Source organism: Setaria viridis, chromosome 1, assembly GCF_005286985.2.
Source record: "Setaria viridis chromosome 1, Setaria_viridis_v4.0, whole genome shotgun sequence".
NCBI classification, from domain to species: domain Eukaryota; kingdom Viridiplantae; phylum Streptophyta; class Magnoliopsida; order Poales; family Poaceae; genus Setaria; species Setaria viridis.
The window spans coordinates 8623048-8641637 of record NC_048263.2 but is presented as its reverse complement, the minus strand read 5'-3'; the positions used below and the strand labels follow the sequence as shown (position 1 = coordinate 8641637).

At 44.3% G+C, this 18590-nt stretch overlaps 2 protein-coding genes and 1 long non-coding RNA gene across 9 annotated transcripts; 1 reads left to right on the top strand and 2 right to left on the bottom strand.

The window, feature by feature from the left end:
- Positions 1–131: 131 nt before the first annotated feature.
- Positions 132–1186, bottom strand: LOC117857996 (uncharacterized). The gene is made up of 2 exons (XR_004640899.1): positions 1047–1186; positions 132–736 (listed from the first exon to the last, which is right to left on the bottom strand). It is a non-coding gene; the product is annotated as an uncharacterized lncRNA (long non-coding RNA).
- A 4652-nt stretch (positions 1187–5838) lies between these two features.
- On the bottom strand, positions 5839–12159 carry LOC117857962 (protein LPA3). Of its 6 annotated transcripts, XM_034740922.2 has the most exons (10): positions 9203–9997; positions 8926–9032; positions 8467–8643; positions 8150–8197; positions 8028–8067; positions 7600–7700; positions 7172–7364; positions 6973–7071; positions 6661–6778; positions 5839–6312 (listed from the first exon to the last, which is right to left on the bottom strand). In XM_034740922.2, the coding sequence occupies exons 2-10, from the start codon at positions 9010–9012 to the stop codon at positions 6189–6191; spliced, it is 987 nt and encodes a 328-aa protein (XP_034596813.1). In that variant the 5' UTR covers positions 9013–9032; positions 9203–9997; the 3' UTR covers positions 5839–6188. The 6 variants fall into 6 exon arrangements, 2 of the variants coding, with proteins under 2 accessions (XP_034596813.1, XP_034596821.1); XM_034740930.2 differs by lacking the exons at positions 8926–9032; positions 9203–9997 and adding an exon at positions 8731–8889; XR_004640894.2 differs by lacking the exons at positions 6661–6778; positions 6973–7071; positions 7172–7364 and having other exon boundaries at positions 7600–8067; positions 8150–8206; positions 9203–12159.
- Positions 12155–18023, top strand: LOC117857949 (beta-amylase 8). 2 transcript variants are annotated; one of them, XM_034740893.2, is made up of 10 exons: positions 12155–12643; positions 12869–13090; positions 13539–13613; positions 14032–14235; positions 14652–14846; positions 15038–15202; positions 15757–16017; positions 16687–16899; positions 16977–17199; positions 17390–18023. In XM_034740893.2, the coding sequence occupies exons 1-10, from the start codon at positions 12263–12265 to the stop codon at positions 17416–17418; spliced, it is 1968 nt and encodes a 655-aa protein (XP_034596784.1). In that variant the 5' UTR covers positions 12155–12262; the 3' UTR covers positions 17419–18023. The 2 variants fall into 2 exon arrangements, with proteins under 2 accessions (XP_034596784.1, XP_034596775.1); XM_034740884.2 differs by having other exon boundaries at positions 13536–13613.
- The last annotated feature ends 567 nt before the right edge of the window (positions 18024–18590 follow it).

The following is an 18590-nucleotide window of genomic DNA, read 5'->3' as shown; positions in this document are numbered from 1 at the left end:
TCCTATTGCTTGAGTGCATCGGATGGAGATGGAGCTTCGCGCTCACTGCTAGCACGGAAGGTGGGGAGGGCGGCGGCGGTGAGGCACCGGCGGCGGACGAGCCCGAGGTGGACCGGAGGGACAGAGCCAAATTCGACATGGAAACCAGGGGGCATTTTGTATATATTCGGATCGCGATTAATCTGTATTGTGAAAATAATCATGATCCAAACTAGGGGTCTAAATGTAAATAACAGGGGTGTTTGTGTAAATATTTGGATCGCGATTAATGGTCGCAATCCAATTTAGGGGGCGTTTTGTAATATTTCAGCGCGGCACCATGAGAGCCGGCGAGGTCGCCGGCGGCCCCGCTCGCCCCTTCCCGCTGCATCCCCCGAGCTTCCGCCAAGTTGACGCCGTCCCCAGCCGCTACCTCCGGCCACCCTCGCAAGCGACGCCGGGCCCTAAAATGCCCCAGACCAGAAGACCCCGAGGCGGCCCCGCGCCGTGCCGGCGGCGAGAGCTGGCGGCGCCGGTGTTTTGCCTTCGCTTTGCTGCATCCAGGTAGCATCAAAGAGTGAGAGTGGAGTGGCAGGAGATCGCCGCCGTAGGCTGCGCGGGCGAGCAGGTAGGCAGAGCTTAGCTGGTGAAATCTCTGCACTCTGCAGGTGGCAGAGCTCTCAGAACATCAAAGTTTCGACAGCATATTTTCAAACAGCCTCTTATCATTGCAGCGAACCGTGGACTAGTACTACACCTGCAAGTGTTGGGTAGAAGAATGATGGATAGTCTTTGCTAATCAAGGAATTAGAGTTCACAAAGTACACTGCGTAGTCAGCAAAAGATCTTTTCTGTTGAGAAACGTGCTTCTCTTTTTTTTCTCTCCCTTTTTTTGCGAAAGAGAAAGGCGCTTCTCTATGCAAGATGTTCCAGTAGTAGACAATAATGTCCAACAACGTGATTAACATAGGCAGCAAGCATTTACTAATTCATATGAGAATCTTCATATACAGAGAAAATGATACATCCACTGATAGGTGACAACTGACAAGTGCGCTAGCTCATACCTCATAGTAGGACGACCATGGACTGATGTTTTCAGCGATATGCTTTCTTAATGCAGACAGCAGAGCGCACACATGGTAGCTGATCACTTGATTGGCTGCAAGTACTTGGTGCTGAGTACCTGCAAGAACATGATTTCCCCTTATTTTTAAGAGTAAAAAGGACAGCGAAATCAAGTTGAATTACTGCTTTGGACCTGCCGGAAGGCCAGGCCTGGCTATAAGTAGGAGATGGCTGACACTAAGAGCTACATACATGAAGTATACGGGAACGGCAGAACATTTCTTCCCAACCTTACTTGCTTTGAGCCACTTCAGTGCTCCTCTCATTCTCTGTCATCTCTCTTTGTCCGAGTTTGGGCTTGGGTGTCATCAGGAATTTATAGTGCTGCATCATCCAAGAGTAAGGTATGTTACTACTCCTGTTCTGCTTCTTGCTTCTTGTTCTGTCATCCTCTTATTCTCTGTTCTGCTTCTTGCTACATCATGCAAACAGGCACAGGGGCGGTTGCAACTCTTGCAAGTAGCTGATCCAGTTCCCATAAGTCTACATGATGGTTCAATGTTTAAGGTCCGTGTCTCATGACCTCGTTAGGTTCTTTGTTTTCTCCAGGTGCGACGGACCCTGGTCAAGCTGTTTTCTAGATAACAGCTCGAGCTCCATTTGGTAGAGAAACATACTCAGAGCAAAGGATCACCGGGGTGACAAGTCAAGATGGGGCGCTCACAAGCACAGTAAGCATGTCATGTGGGGCCGACAGTACAGCCGCCGGCCTCGAACACGAGGTGCAGCCGGAGCAGCACTCAAGGGTGCGCATGGCCTGGAAGAACCCAAGGAGGTTTAGGCGGCTGGAGGGGCTGCAATCTCTAAGGCAATTAAGTAGAAGTTGAAGAGATTAAGGAATTAATTAGCCAGCTAGCAGTTAATGGCTGGCGCAAGTAGCAATGGAGCAGAGCTCCTATAGGTACCCCTGTACTCGTTGAAGGAGGGAGGAAAAAGAAGTTAAACCCAAACCTCCCCCTCTCTCTGTTGTTCTTAATCTCACCTCCTGCTGTGGTAGTCAGGCAAAAACCCTGGCACCTCCATTACCTGGTTCGAGTTATGAACTGAGGAGTCAGGAGCCTCCGACTCTAGGCGCCCAGGTCCTTGACACAGCACCATCCATTCTCTGGAAGGTCCAGGGTGCAGAAGTACAAACCAAAGTTGAGAAATGTAGATCTGGGTGTTTTGGCATCTTTTCTACCTTCCTACGTAGAACCAAAGAAAATGGAGCCATGAAGCATTGTCCAGACAACACTTCCAAGATCCAGGGTAACACCTGCCAGATAATATTGTTTGGCACAATAAGATGTCTAATATTGGTTCACGAAAAGATATGTAGTCTTTGAGTCATCACAAAATCATACTGCAAGGTCAGTTATTTGCTTAAGCCTAAATTACAGTTAGCAACATAATTAGGATCCTCTGTGAAGTGTGACAGGTGAGGTCTTTCATAGTGACGTTTTGAGGGTCACAAATAGTTAACATTTCGCTATTAGCGATTTTGACTAATCCCGAAATCAACAGAATTCTAGGTAGGAATCTATGTTAACCTTACTTATGCAAATATGCATGTGATGCATATCTGGGTGTTTCAGTATCTTTTATTTAATACATTCCTATATATGTCGAATCAAAGAAAAAACAGCCATGAAGCATTGCGCAGATAACAGTTGATGCTTTTTTTTGCATTATTTTGTATTGACATGTAGCTCTAGAAATAGCTATACAGAAGGAAGGACGTTGAGAGCCACTTCCTTCAATGAAAGCATTTCCTCTTGTTGATGCAATGTAGCTGCCAGACGATGCTTTGCTCAGGATCGGACCTTCCAAGGTCCAGGGTAACACTTGCCAGATAAGAGCGTTTGGCATAATAAGATGTATAGTTTACAAAAAGAAAGATATTTAGTATTGTTGTGCCATCACAAAATTGTATTAAAAAGGTCTTTTTTGTTTAAGTCTGGACTACAGTTAGGATCCTATTTTAAGTGTGACAGGTGAGGCCTTTCATGGTAAAAATGCCACAATAATTAACATTTCATTATTAGAGATTTGATAGATCAGTAACAATGGAGAGGATATCTCAAATTGAAGCAAAAAGAGAGAATGCAAACCATTGAAGTTGAAGTGGATAAACCACTATGAATGTCCCTGTCTTCTGGTTTGACACGGTCTGCCATTTTGACTCTTTTGTTGTAACTAAAACCAATCTTCAAGTGAGGATGGTTTCCTTAGATGATCTAGCTCCAGTGAACATCCTTCAAAGGCTAACTGTCTTGCAAAAGAACTGAATATGTGAGATAGGAACAGTAGAATCGTTGAGTAGTTATTAGTATTACAGGTAGTAAATACTGTGTGAATTACCCTGTGGATGAGGAATCCAATGGGATTGATGAAGGCAGTTCACCAAGAATCATACTTGCGAAAATGAAATGTAATTAGCAGAGTCATCTGAACCTTCATGTCGTAAACTCTAATTAACCTGACGCGTTCGAAGGAGGTAATTGCTGACCAAAGGGGAATGGAGGTGGCTGAGCCTGGCGGCGGGTGGTGGCGGAGCCGGCGCCGGCGGGTGTGAGGCGGGCCGGAGTGGCGCGGCGCGGGAGGCGGCGGCGCGTTCAGGCGGAGTTGCTGCGGGAGTAGAGAGTGAAGGAGTGGGGTGCTAGGGCTTGAGTTGAGCGCATCGGATGGAGATGGGGCTTCGCGCTCCCTGCTAGCACGGAAGGTGGGGAGGGCGGCGGCAGCGTGGCGCCGTCGGCGGACGAGCCGGAGGTGGACCGGAGGGACAGAGAATTCGAGATGGAAACCAGGGGTATTTTGCATATATTCGGATCGCGACAGGGTTTAGGGTTTAGGAGTGTATATATCAATAATCGCGATCCAAATTAGGGATCTATATATATAAATAAAAGGGGTGTTTACGTAAATATCCAAGGGGCGTTTTGTAATATTTTGGACCGGCGCCATGGGAGCCGGCGAGGTCGCCTTGCCGCCGGTGGCCGCCGCTCGCCCCTTCGCGCTGCATTCCCTCAAGTTTCCGCCAAGTTTTCGCCCTTGCCGCTGCCTCCGGTCGCCCTCACGAGTGACGCTCGGCCCTAAAATGCTCCAGACAAGGAGACGTCGTGGCGGCCGCGGCCGCGCCGCAGCTCAACGCGTCGGAGACGTCGGCCGCGGTGCTGCAGCCCCGCAGCCGCCGGCGGACGCGGCGGCAGGATGGTGCAGCGGCTGATGGAGCACCAGGAGAGCCTCCACCGCCAGTTCCTGGACGCCATGGAGCGCCGTGAGCGGGAGCGTGCCGCCCTCAACGAGGCGTGGCGGCGGCAGGAGGCCACCGCACGCGAGGACGCCATCGCCGCGATCCAGCAGCGATGGCAAATTGGCAATCGCGTAGGCTGCGCGGGCGAGCCGGTAGGAAGAGTTAGCTGGTGAAATATCTGTACTCTGCACATGTCTGATGCAACGTTCATGCGTCAGAGCTTCAGAACATCAGTTAGCTGGTTTTTTTTTGCTTCAGAGAACATCAGTAAGCTTTTGCTTCAGAGAAACTTGTACATGGAAATTTGTACATGCTCAACTGCTCAAGCCTTAAGGTACTGTTCAGCATCGTTGCAGCGAACTTTAGACTAGTACTACACCTCAAGAAATTGTACTGAAAAAATGCATGAACCAAAGCAGTTGAGAAATGAAGATCAGAATTTGCAAACCTGAAAAGTGTTCCACATTACACTCCCTTCAAGTTGCTAATATAGTAAACTGTATCCAGCTTCGGGAGAAATGCTTTGGAAATTAAAGCTCTGCAAGTGTTGGGTAGAAGAATGATGGATAGTCTTTGCTAGTCAAGGAATTAGAGTTCACAAGTACACACTGTGTAGCCAGCAAAAGATCTTTTCTGTTGAGAAATGTGCTTCTCTCTCCCCTTTTCTTCTTTCTTTTTTTCTTTTTTGAAAGAGAACAACGTGAACGTGGTTAACCTATGCAGCAAGCATTAACTAATTCGCATGAGAATCATCACATACAGAGAAAAACATGTACTGATGTTTTCAGCGATGCTTTCTTAACGCAGACATCAGAGCGCACACATGCTGTTCACTTGGTAGGCTGGCAGTACTTCGTGCTGAGTACCTGCAAGAACATGATTTCCCCTGCGAAAAGGACAGCGAAATCAAGTTGAATTATTGCTTTGGACCTGCCGGAAGGCCAGGCCTTGCTATAATAGGAGATGTCTGATAATTCAAGAGCTGCATATATACATGAAGTGTATGTCAACGGCAGAACATTTCTTTCCAACCTATTTGCTTGGATCCGCTTCAGTGCTGCTCGTCTCATTCCATCGTCTCTCTTCGTCCGAGCTTGGGCTTAGGAGTCATCAGGAATTTCTAGGGCTGCATCTTCAAACAATGTTGTATGTTACTCCCATTCTGCTTCTTATAACATCATGTCAGGGCGCAGGGGCTGTTGCAACTTGCAAGTAGCAGATCCAGTTCCCATAAGTCTACATGATGGTTCACAGTTTAAGGTCCGTGTTTCATGATCTCATCAGGTTCTTTGTTTTCTGCAGGTGCGAGGAACCCTGGATTAGCTGTTTTCAAGAGAACAGCTCAAGCTTCATTCGGTAGACAGACATATTCAGAGCAAAGGATGACCGGGGTGACAAGTCTAAGATGGGGCGGTCACAATCGCAGCTGCAGCAACACTTTGTTCTAATGTGACCCCAAACCATCCAACAAATAAGTAAATAAATAAATAGCTGGGATCTGGCTGATGGCACGCTGAATTCATCATATCTGTCCACGCAAAAACGTTAATATACAGTAATATTACAAGGAATGATGATGTTTTCTGTAGTTTTCAATCTCCCTAAACAAAGCACAATGATCCATGGGCATCTTTTGAATAGTGGCAATAATCAACTAGTCAGCACCATCCATTCTCTTAGTGCAGAAGTATAAACCAAAGTTGAGAAATGTAGATCTGGTTGTTTCGGCATCTTTTCTACCTTCCCACGTACAACCAAAGAAAAAAGAGCCATGAAAAATTTTCCAGGTAGCAGCACATGCCTTCTTTTGTAAACATTTTTATTGACATGCAACTCTGGAAAGTTCCAGCTATACAGAAGGAAGGATGTCGAGGGCCACTTCCTTCAACGAGGGCATTTCCTCTTGTTGATGCAAGCAGATGTAGCTGCCAGACGTTGCTTTTCTCAGGACCGTCCAAGGTCCAGGGTAGCACCTGCCAGATAATATTGTTTGGCACAATAAGATGTCTAATCTTGGTTTACTAAATGGTATGCAGTATTTGAGCCATCACAAAATCGTATTGCAAGGTCAGTTTTTGCTTAAGCCTAAATTACAGTTAGCAACATAATCAGGATCCTCTGTGAAGTGTGACAGGTGAGGCCTTTCATAGTGAAGTTTTGAGGACCAAAATAGTTAACATTTCATCATTAGCGATTTTGACTAATCCCGAAATGATATCAACAAAATTCTAGGTAGGAATCTATGTTAACCTTGCTTATGCAAGTGCATGTGATGATAGATTTGAGAACTCATTGGAACAGGCGTAGGATAGAATGCAAACCTGAAAAGTGTTCCCCCTTTGACTCCCTTGAAATTGTGAATATAGTAAACTGTGTCCAGTTTTGGGAGAAATGTTTTGGAAAGCTCAGCAAGCTTTGGGTAGAAGAATGATGGATAGTCTTTGCTAGTCAAGGAATTAGAGTTCACAAGCATACACTTTTTAGTGTAGTCAGCATAAGATGTCTTCTGTTGAGAAAGGTGCTTGTCAATGCAAGATGTTCCCATAATGGACAATGTAGAACAATGTGGTTAACATAGACAGCAACCATTAACTAATGCATTAGAGAATCTTCGTATATACAGAAAAGGATACATCCACTTCTTATTCGATCTAGTTCTCCATTGAATATTATTAATTTCCGGTTGGTCCCAACAACTGCTTCCTTGTAAAGCTCTTCAACTACAAGCATTTCTGTAAGCCACCATATTACTAAAGAGGTAAGCTCAAGTTTAATAGATCAGTACTAATGGAGGGGATATCGCAAATTTAAGCAAAAGAGATAATGCAAAACCATTGACATTGAAGTAAGGATAAGCCACAAGGAATGTCTCGTCTTCTGGTTTGACACGGTCTGCCATTTTGACTTTTGTTGTAAAACCAAAATCTTCAAATAAGGATGGTTTCGTTAGATAATCTAGCTTCAGTGAACATCCTTCAAAGGCTGATTGTCTTGCAAAAGAAACCTCATTTGCCTCAGGAAAGAACTGAAACACGTGAGATAGGAACAATGGAGTCAACCAGGGGTTTTCACTTTTCAGTTGATAAAGGCTGGGGCATAACTAGTACATATACTTGCACTATCTCTCATAAAAGTTTCCAAGGGCAAACCATGCATAACTCTGCTCTTTTGCTATTTCGGCATTTCTAAACAATGCAGTAATCATTCGCAAATATGCACATTAATGACTAAAAAATCCAGTATTCCAGATAAGGACATACTACTCTGGTTCGAGTAGCTTTCTCTGCAGGTACAAAGCGATCACAAAATTCTCTAATGAGAAGCATGCTTCCAGTCATCTCATTTCCTCCTTCGTCATCACCTAAAAGCAAGAATAGAAACAAACTAGAGCATTTCCACCTGAAGTAAACCAAAGTACTCCCTCCAAATCAATATAAGTCATTTTAGACTTCCATATTGTTTAATGTAAATCACCGTAGAGCTTCCAGGCACCTGTCTAAAATTAGTTTTACCCTTATGCCTTTCTAACTGAATGATATCACCTCTCATGAGGTATCTTATGCAATGTGTAATAAGCGAAGGGCATTAAGGTCACTTCAACATTTTCTTAGTTCAGGTGCTTAAGTCTAAAATGAATTATGTTCGGAATGACCGGGAGTAGGTATACAAAAGGTCATCGATCTCGAACCTGGCACACTTTGTAGTCCAGCTGTAGGGAACTCGATTTCCTGTAATATGTTACATCACAATCTCTTGATAGTTGACACAAAAAAAAAAGAATCCAATTCAGTGATCAGATTGTTAGCTGACCAGTAGCTGCTTTCCATCCTTAAGAGCTGATTGAGCAGCTTCTTTAGCCTGAAATCACTACATATATATCCCGTTAGCCATCAAATTATATAGTTTCTTTTCAAAATAAGCACGACCAAAAGTACATATAATTGCTGTCATCTAAAAGGCACAGCTAAATGCAAAGTATACAGGGGAAAGGGAAACAGTAGCATTGGAAATTTGTGGCAGCAGACAGCAGCAGGAACAGTGACTATGTGATACCAAATAATAAGGTGCTTTCAAGCACGCCCTGTAAAGCTAGTGACTTTCAAGAACTGAGTTCTCCCACCAATTACCTGCATCAGAAGTTCTGTGTAATCACCTGGAAACTTTACATCAGACACATTGACAGAGCCCTGGTCTCCAGTGACAGCACGAACTTGGAACCCAATTCTTGAATTTCTTCTTGCCACAATGAACATGCCACCAGTTCCATTGCCATTGCTGATTGTAGCAGGTATCCAGTTAGAGACCTTTGGGAAACAAAGAAAAATAATGAGAAAAGCTAAAAACACGAGTAAGCAGAGAACAAAAGATATAGATTGTTTGGGAGTGTGTACTTGTTTATTGGGAAATGGAATTTTGGAGGTAAATGGAGGGTTAGCCATGGAGCCATAACTGGTTGCCATGGCCATTGAAGCCTGGGTGGATGGATATGTGCGTGGGGACTGGAGTGGGGAGAGGGAGAGGTGAGAGAGAGAAGGTGAACAAATATTAAAGGGAAAATGGATAGCAATCTATTTGTGGGGCCTCACTGTGTGGTCTCCAGTTGCTGTGGTGGGGACCATCTTGTCTGTTACGACAGTTGCATGAATTGTGTGAACATGCTGCTCTCGGTTCATAAGCAGACTGTTCCCCTACCCTGCATATTTTAAAAATCTTATTAATTACATTAGGATATAGTTTTATTATTTATGCACAGCATCTTCTCAGAAAAAAATATTAGCCCAAAAAATTGAATTGTGATACCCTTTTTTAAGATGGAAAATCAATTCCATTAACCACCGACATGCAAATTTCGTCAGTACTCACATTATTTCTCTGGAGTGCATTTTATTTCATGCCTTGGCACCACATCAACATGAGAACGAAGACAGTAAGCTGGGTTTTCCAATTCAGCACCGCATCCTTAGCTGATTAGCACCGCATTAACTGGAACCTCAGATCTTAAGTTCTAACTGCAGAAGCCACCAGCAAGCTTTACATTTGAAGAAGGAATAAGCCCCACGCCCCCACCTTCATCCATCCTCCAGCAAGTCAGGCAAATTATGTTTAGCTTAACACCGCAAGATCATTTTGAATTTATATAGCACTTTCATGTTCCAAATACAAGACCCCTGAATGCTAGCATAATCGGAGTGATTTGAGGATGAAGCATTTCTCACTGCTCTATGATCCTGCTCTTGTATGCCCAGTTTTACTGGGAAAAAAACACCATTCAGATCAGGCAACAAAGCAATCATCTTGTATGGGAGAAATTTGCTCAGCATCTTCAGAGAAAATATCAATCACAAATTATGAGTCCCACTGGCCGGTAGGATCAATTTTACTGAAACGATCTGGTTTGAGGGTCCGGTACCTCACTTTGACTAACTCTCTCAACCATGGCCAGCCGCCAGGTTCCAAAAGGATGCTACCATGATGCTGTTTTAATTCCGTGATTGTAATCTTGAAGGAATCTCCACAGAAGAATTGAGTGAGATCCAGCCCACCAGTACCGTGTAATTCTTCCAGAGACTTTCAATTCGGACATCCATGGCTTCTACCATATATCAGTGTTTGAAGCCATGTGGTTGTAAATGGTCTCAAAGAAACCATCTGAATTCCTTTTCATGACAATATCAAAGGATGTTGCCATTTAACTTGCCTCTTCTATCAAAACAGAAAGACTATCAACTTCTTGGCATATCTGCTCAATCAAAGGGTGTGCATTATCATTTGATGAGAAGGAAACAACATCCCCCTTCAGCTCAATCCAACTACACCCAGTCTCCTTCTTCAACCCCCGATCTTTCATGAGACCTCTGACACTGGCAGCACTGCTCCACATCTCTTTAGCAGCATATATGTTTGACAAGAGTGTATACATTCCACCATCACTAGGTCTAGACTGAAGAACATTTTTTGCTATGAGTTCCCCAAGCTGTATATCCCCATGAGCATTGCATGCACTAAACAGAGTCTCCCATGCATTTATTTGAAGGTTGGAAGGGATTTTTCTTGTAAAATCATAAGCCTGGTGTACAAAACCTGATCTTCCAAAGAGATCAACCATGCATGAATAGTGATCAGATCTTGGAATCAAGTTCCAATCCTGTTGCATACTTCTAAAATAGTGGCAGCCTTCATATAGATACCCTTTGTGTGCACAAGCAGACAACACACTCAGAAAAGTTGAATGATCTGGGGTAAATCCATCTTTGGTCATCCTGTCAAAGAGTTTCAGAGCTTCAGCAGCTAGACCGTGATAAGCATATGTCGCAATCATGGCATTCCATGTCACCGTATCCCGTTGCATAATCATCTCGAAGACTTGAGAAGCTTCAATAATTAATCCACACTTGGAGTACATAGATATTAATGAGCTCATCACCAAAGCATCATGCTCAAAACCAGTTTTGATGGCACAAACGTGCACCATTCTTCCACACCCAAGAGCAACAAGAGATGCACAGATAGAAATAACCACACTCCAAGTGGCTTGGTCTGGTTTATATCCTCCTCGGGTCATTTCCAACAGCAGACTAAGTGCTCCTTCATCTTTGTACCCAGAGATCAACGTGTTCCATGATGTCTCATTTTTCTCCGGCATTCTCCTAAACCAGGTATTTGCACTATCCATGTCCCCTTGTTGGACGTATCCTTGCAAGATTGTATTCCATGATACCAGATCTCTATCAGGCATGTCAGCGAACAATCTCAATGCATCATCCAACCTCTCACTCATCACGAAGCCACCTATCATTGTGTTCCAAGCAAGGATATCACGATCAGGCATGTCCTGGAACAGCTTCCATGCGGCATCAACATCTCCATTCTTCAAATACCCACGCACGATGGCCGTCCAAGATACAGTGTCCTTTTCAGGCATCTCATCAAAGAGACTCTGTGCAACCTCCATCATCCCAGCCTGTGTATAGCCTGTGATCATGACATTCCAAGAAATAAGGTTCTGTCTCTGCATCCGACCAAACAGCTCCTCTGCATCTTTCAGGTAACCATGTTCTGCATAACCTGACAGCAATGCATTGCACACTGAAGTTGATGGTGAAGGCATGCGGTCAAAGAGCTCCCTCGCTTCACGAACACGCTTCCTCTTCATATACCCGGAGATCATTGTCAACCACGACACGTCATTCCTGACCGGCATCACGTCAAACAGCTCCCTTGCCCTGTCCACCATCCCGTTCCGCACGTAGCCTGAAACCATCGCGTTCCAGGAGACCACGTTCCGGTCCGGCATCCGGTCGAAGAGCTCCCTGGCCTCGGCGACCCTCCCGCACCGCGCGTAGCCAGTCAGCAGCGCGGCCCACGAGACGGAGTTCCTGAACGGCATCGCGTCGAACACCCCGCGGGCGTCGGCGAGCATCCTGTTCCTTACGAGGCCCGAGATCATGCAGTTCCACGTGAACACGTTCCGGTCGGGCATTTCATCGAACACCCGGCGCGCGGCGTCCACCCTGCCGGCGCGTAGGTGCGCGGTGATGGCGGAGTTCCACCGGACGATGTCGCCTTCATGACGCGGCGGCGGCGGTGCGCTGGTGTAGACACGGCGGAGGGATAGTGATGTGCGGCGCAGACGCGGAAGGTTCTGGAAGGTTCTTAGCATGTTCAGAGATGAAGAGGCGGGGTAGAAGACGGACTAGTAGTAGAGGGGAAGCGGCTGCTCCTTTCTCTGACAGTTACGACGCGCACCGTCCGATCCAGTGTTAACGGCCATTATCGAGTTGACACGTGGCAAATGGATCCAGTCCAGTCGTGGTCAAACCGCAGCGGAAACCCACTCCACGCTGCAGCTGCGAGCATGCGGTGCCTCTAGCTCGCGGCCGCAGATCGGCGCCGGCGCCGGCGGGGTGGCAGCGATCCACGAGCATGAAGCTCCCACACCCGCACCCGCCGCTGGTGCTGGGGGAGGAGGAGCCATCCCCGCCGCCGCAACGCCGGCCGCGCGGCTTCGCCTCGGGTCCCGCGCCGTCGGCGGGGGCGGCGGGGCCGCCGCGGAGGCGGGGCGAGCGGGAGCGGGAGAGGGAGAAGGAGCGGACGAAGCTGCGGGAGCGGCACCGACGCGCCATCACGAGCCGCATGCTGGCCGGGCTGCGGCAGCACGGCAACTTCCCGCTCCCCGCCCGCGCTGACATGAACGACGTCCTCGCCGCCCTCGCCCGCGCCGCCGGATGGACCGTGCAACCCGACGGCACCACCTTCCGCTCCTCGAACCCACCATCGCTGTCTCCTCCCCCTCCTTCCCAGTTGGTCCGTGCACCCTCTCCCAGCTTTTCTGCTTTGCCTGTGTTGCTTAGAGGCTTACAGTCTAGTTTCCATTGTTCTTCTTAATTATTAGATACTGCAGTCTCCGCATTCTAATTTTAGCATTGCATTTAGTCTCTGCTTAGAATCCATGTATTATGCCAATGTATAAGTTCTGCAAGAAAGCTTTAGCACTGCTGTCCTAACAGCTTGTAGTTGGTGTTATATCAGGGCATGTTTCAAGTTGCTCCAGTGGAAACGCCAGCTTTCATCAGTACTCTGAACAGTTACACCATCGGAACACCATTAGACTCTCAGGCTTCTGCCCTACAAACAGATGATAGTCTGTCGCCATCGTCGCTGGACTCAGTTGTGGCAGAGAGAAGCATTAAGACCGAGAACTATGGGAATTCCAGTTCAGCCAATTCTCTGAATTGTATGGACAATGATCAGGTGAGCTTCATCTTGTATTGGAATAAACCCATTATGCTGGTGTGCTGTCACAAAATACTTGTTATTACTGCAATATGTCCATCATGCTCAACCTCTTCTTTTGTGTTGCTCAAGCAAGTAAGCAAAAGATTTTTACTGAAGTATATCTCGCATGTCTGTATCTCACAAGAAAACAATATTTGATTTGACATAAACTGATAACATAATACTGCACTTCATCCTGCTGATAGGAACTCAGGGCTTATTGTATTGTTCTTTATAATAACTCACGGTCTATCAGTTCCTTTCATTTGTCAACCAGTGTCGTGGCCATATTATAGCTCACAATGTTCTAGTTACAGCTTGCAAAAATGTTCGGCACATGATACGACAACTTCAGTAGTACCTTACCATTTTTAGAGACTACACTAGACTGACAACATTTCTCTGATTGTTGAATCTGTAGCAGTTACTGAGATCATCGGCAGTGTTGGCAGGTGATTACACAAAAACTCCATATATACCGGTTTATGCTTCTCTGCCTGTAAGTTCCCAACAACTTCTTGATTTGATGCCTGATATGATATTCTGGTGGTGTCAATTTATTTGTTTATTATCTATCATTGTCAATATTACAATATATAAAATGATTGAAGGCCAAGTGTGTATTGTCTGGTTAGAGTTCTGAAAAAAATTACTGGGTTTGCTACTGGTTGTTATTTATCTCATGCCCAGATTATTGTGTAGCACCAAATTTAATAAGCACTCTAATAAGCATAAGCAGTCTTGCCGTTATCTGACATGTTATACATAATTTCGTCCTTGTTAGGCTTGTGTGCTTTTAAAATAAATCATGAGAACTGAGAAGGCCAGCACCAGGATTATTTCTGTCAGATATATGTTCTTGTATTTCCATCGTTGTGACCTATGTACCAAGTTCTTGCTTTTACTGTTTCCTGCAGATGGGCATTATCAATAACCACTGCCAATTGGTCGACCCGGAGGGTGTCCGCGCTGAACTAAGGCATCTGAAGTCTTTGAACGTAGATGGGGTTGTTGTTGACTGTTGGTGGGGGATTGTGGAAGCCTGGATTCCCCGCAAGTATGAGTGGTCTGGCTACAGGGACCTTTTTGGTATAATTAAAGAGTTCAAGCTCAAAGTTCAGGTTAGGCATACCTGCATAAATTTACAGTGCATTATGAGTACTGATTTAATGCATTGATCTAGAGTTATGGAGACAAGGCATATACGGAGTAGATAGGTAGAAGATGATTGGTTGTAGCATTGGCAGTCTATACTTGATGTCCTAACTCCTATAAAAGGAAAATTTTAAACAAGCTAAGGAAACGTAAAACTTTGATTCTTCCGATGGAATGAGAATTTATTCCTCCAATGCCTATGAAGTAAAAGAACTAGACCTTCTAGTTTATATGGTGTAATTTTATATTAAAACCATCTAGAAATGCTGCAAAATATTTGACATCCTTTTAAAAACATTAGGTAAACTTTCCCATTTCTCCTTTTTTTTATCAGACCTGCTTACATTGGCTAATGAGTGTTCTTTGAAAAACGTCTTTTAAGGTTGTGTTGTCATTTCATGTATCTGGAGGTACTGGATCTGGTGATGTGTTAATCTCTCTCCCAAAATGGATCATTGAAATTGCAAAAGAGAACCAGGACATATTTTTCGCAGACCGCGAAGGCAGAAGAAACACAGAATGCCTTTCTTGGGGGGTTGACAAAGAACGAGTCCTTAGAGGGAGAACTGGCATTGAGGTATTGGGTCATCCTTGGTAAATTTTCCTCTCTTCATCAATTTTTTATCTCTTCGGCATTTTACAAGAAATAGGGAGTATCATTCTCCGTACATTACTTTTGTTAGTTCATCATTTCCAATATTTCTTGTTTATGAGATACTCTAAATGAAGCTAAACTAGTATGTCAAGGCTTAATTGCATTATCTGCAGGTCTATTTTGATTTCATGAGGAGCTTCCATATGGAATTCAGAAACCTATCTGAAGAGGGTCTTATCTCTGCTATTGAAATTGGATTGGGTGCTTCAGGGGAGCTAAGATACCCTTCATGCCCAGAAAGAATGGGCTGGAAATATCCTGGTATCGGTGAGTTTCAGGTATTTACTTGTACTTATACAGCAAGTTCGAATCTGCAAGGGAGTTCTTTCAGGAATAATCTGCAAGTTCCATCTTTTTCCCTTTCTAACCTCTTCATTCTATTAATTGGACATAAGAATTAGGAACCTTGTATTTGTGTTAAAGAAACCCGATTAGCATTCAGTATGTGTGTCATTATTAAAAACTAGCATTGCTTGTAGTGCATCACCATGGTAAGCATGGGTCACTTAAGCTACTGTCATTTTACAGGTCTTGCATCAGGATAAAGAGGAATCCTTCCAAGAAATTTGTTAAAGCATGTAAAAAAAAGACTACATTTTGCACCACAAAATGGGTTCTCCTCAAAGACTGCAACAGATTTGGTCGCTATACAACACCCTGTTTCTGTCTGACTGTTTTAGTAATCAGGTTTTCCTATTGTATGACTTGAATTTAACTCTTTGATTACAAAGTCTTAAGTGCATCGCTGATGTATAATGGTGTAGTGCGTACGACTATATTTTCTGTGAGATACATTGGCTGCATTTCCTTTGTTGATTTCCATCGTTGACAGTGTTATGACAGGTACATGCAAAAGAATTTACGGCAATCAGCAGCGTCACGGGGTCATTTGTTTTGGGCACGTGGGCCTGATAATGCTGGCTATTATAATTCAAGACCACGTGAAACTGGCTTCTTTTGTGATGGAGGTGATTATGACAGCTACTATGGACGTTTTTTCCTCAACTGGTATTCTGGAGTCCTTATAGATCATGTGGATCAGGTGCTCTCACTTGCTACTCTTGCATTTGATGGAGCAGAAATACTTGTGAAGGTGTGTAATGCTGGTTCATAGAGTTATTGTTTGGATTCTGAAGCGCCATTCTTCCCTTGCTAAGTTCTCATGAAATCATGTGCCCTTTGGTATATTTTCTGTCTGAGATGTCTCTTAGTGTCATTACCCCCAACAAACTGCAAACAAAGGATATGCCTCTTTAGCGTAAATTTTCTAGTTTATTCTGGGTTGAAACATGCTGCTCAAGTGTCTAAAGCAGCTGAAGATTGCTGATTGCCTAGTGTATTGTTGATAGGTTACTCAGTTTGGTTGATTGACGATGGATCTCAGGATTTCGGTTCTGAGTCACAATTTATGGACAGTAATATAATACTCACTAAGTCACAAGTAAACTTTAATTGCAATCAGTTTCTATTGCAAGTTTCCAGTTACTATCTTGAGAGGAGATAATTAGAATGCCAATCATTAGATTGAAGGAGACTGTTGCACAAAAGTGGGTCACAGGCTGAAATGAAGCTGATTCTGTTCATGTTGGACAAACAAATCATGTTAGCATGCATTTGCCTGATGCTTTGCCTGTTATAACTATAAATACTTACACTGCATAATTTTCTGCCTGATAAGTACAGTAGTTGTTGCACACATTTTGCAACAGTTGGTTCGACTGCCTAGCTGTTTCATAACAAGGCAAACCTTCTCTTTCATCAGATTCCATCTATCTATTGGTGGTACAGAACTGCAAGCCATGCTGCAGAGCTTACAGCAGGATTCTACAATCCTACAAACAGAGATGGATACTCCCCGGTTCTCAAAATGCTCAAGAAGCATTCTGTGATTCTTAAGCTAGTTTGTTATGGGCCAGAGTTTACAGTTCAGGAGAATGATGAAGCATGTGTGGATCCAGAAGGATTAACCTGGCAGGTAAGATGCTCTAATTCCTCTGTAGGCAAGCTGCATTGGTTTATTGGCTAATTAATGTACACACAAAATTCGCGCAGGTTGTGAATGCAGCATGGGATCATGGGCTGTCTCTATGTATAGAGAGTGCACTTCCATGTCTTGATGGTGACATGTACTCTCAAATCCTTGACACGACGAAGCCTAGGAATGATCCTGATCGCCATCATGCCTCGTTCTTTACATACCGCCAGCAGCCTCCATCCCTTTTGCAGAGAGATGCCTACTTCCCAGAACTTCGTACCTTCGTTAAGTGTATGCACGGTAAGTATTTGTTTTGTCACTTGTAACTCTCTCATAGTCATAGTAGTGTATTTAACAAAGTTCTCCTATGCATAACCATTCATGACTGGCCGCTATCTGTTTGGCACTTGTGCAATTTCTAGTTATGGCTAAGTTATAGAAGATATAGAGGTTTATGAGTCCATAATTGTGTAAATGATCTTATCCACAGGGGAGGCTCCCCAGAATGGAGAAGATTGAATTCCCAAGGCAATATATGTTGGCCCAATAGCAAAACGGAGGAGGTGGTTTCAGATTTCATCCACTTTGAAGCGAATGGCGCATATTTTGATTCACTGCCTTACTATTATTAACTCCTAGGTTCAATCCCAGTTGATGCCTGCATGCCAGCCATGCAGGCTTTGTTTACTGATCAAACTGAGCAGGTGCCATCGCGGCCCTTTTGTAGCTTCTGCGAAAGATAGCATACCACATGCTGTCTACTCCCTCCGTTGTGTACTCCCTCCGTTTCAAATTACAAGTCATTTCAACTTTCTTGGAGAATCAAAACATCTCAAGTTTGACCAAATTTATACAATAAAATACTAATATTCATGATGTCAAATAATTACTATTAGTTTCTTCATTAAATATATTTTTTAGTATATCTATTCGGTGCTATAAATCTTTGTGATCATCTCTATAATTTTGGTCAAATATAAAATAGTTTGACTCTCCAAAAAAGTTGAAATGACTTATAATTTGGAACGGAGGGAGTAATATGGAGGAACATTGGCAAGATTATCATGGAAATGCCATGCTTGTGCCAGTCTGCCAGAGAACAGCATGGCAGAGATTACATGTCACCATTGTCTGTTTCAATGATCTTACTATCAAATGCAAAAGTAGTCGAGAAGCTGAATCAGTAACCAAGAAGATTTTCTTGCTGAAGCTAGCTGAACCACTTGGTAACTGGGAAACGTATGAGCTGTTTGATGCAAGATGAACGGCACGATGTCCCCTGCCGACGATCCTATTCGTCCAGCTCCAGCCCTGTCTTTGTGCCCCTTGAAGCTGACCGCTGGACCCATGACACGTTGCATCTAATGGTTATGGGCGGCAGATACAGCCTGCAAATTCAGAGCACGAGGGTGGCTCCTTTAGTCCTTTGTGCCTTTCAGTTCTCATGAACGCTGTGGCAGCTTTAGCATTTGCTGAAGATGACAAGCTTAGCATCACATGGACACTTTCTTTTCCAGAACTTTAGCATTAGATGGGCGGTAAACATCACCGAGGCTGCCTCCGTTTTCAAATATACGGCGATTGGGACAAGCTGCCTCCGTTTTCAAATATATGACGATTGGGACAAGTTGCCTCCGTTTTCAAATATATTTTGGAACAAATGCCGGGTGAATTTATACACAGTCGGTGAT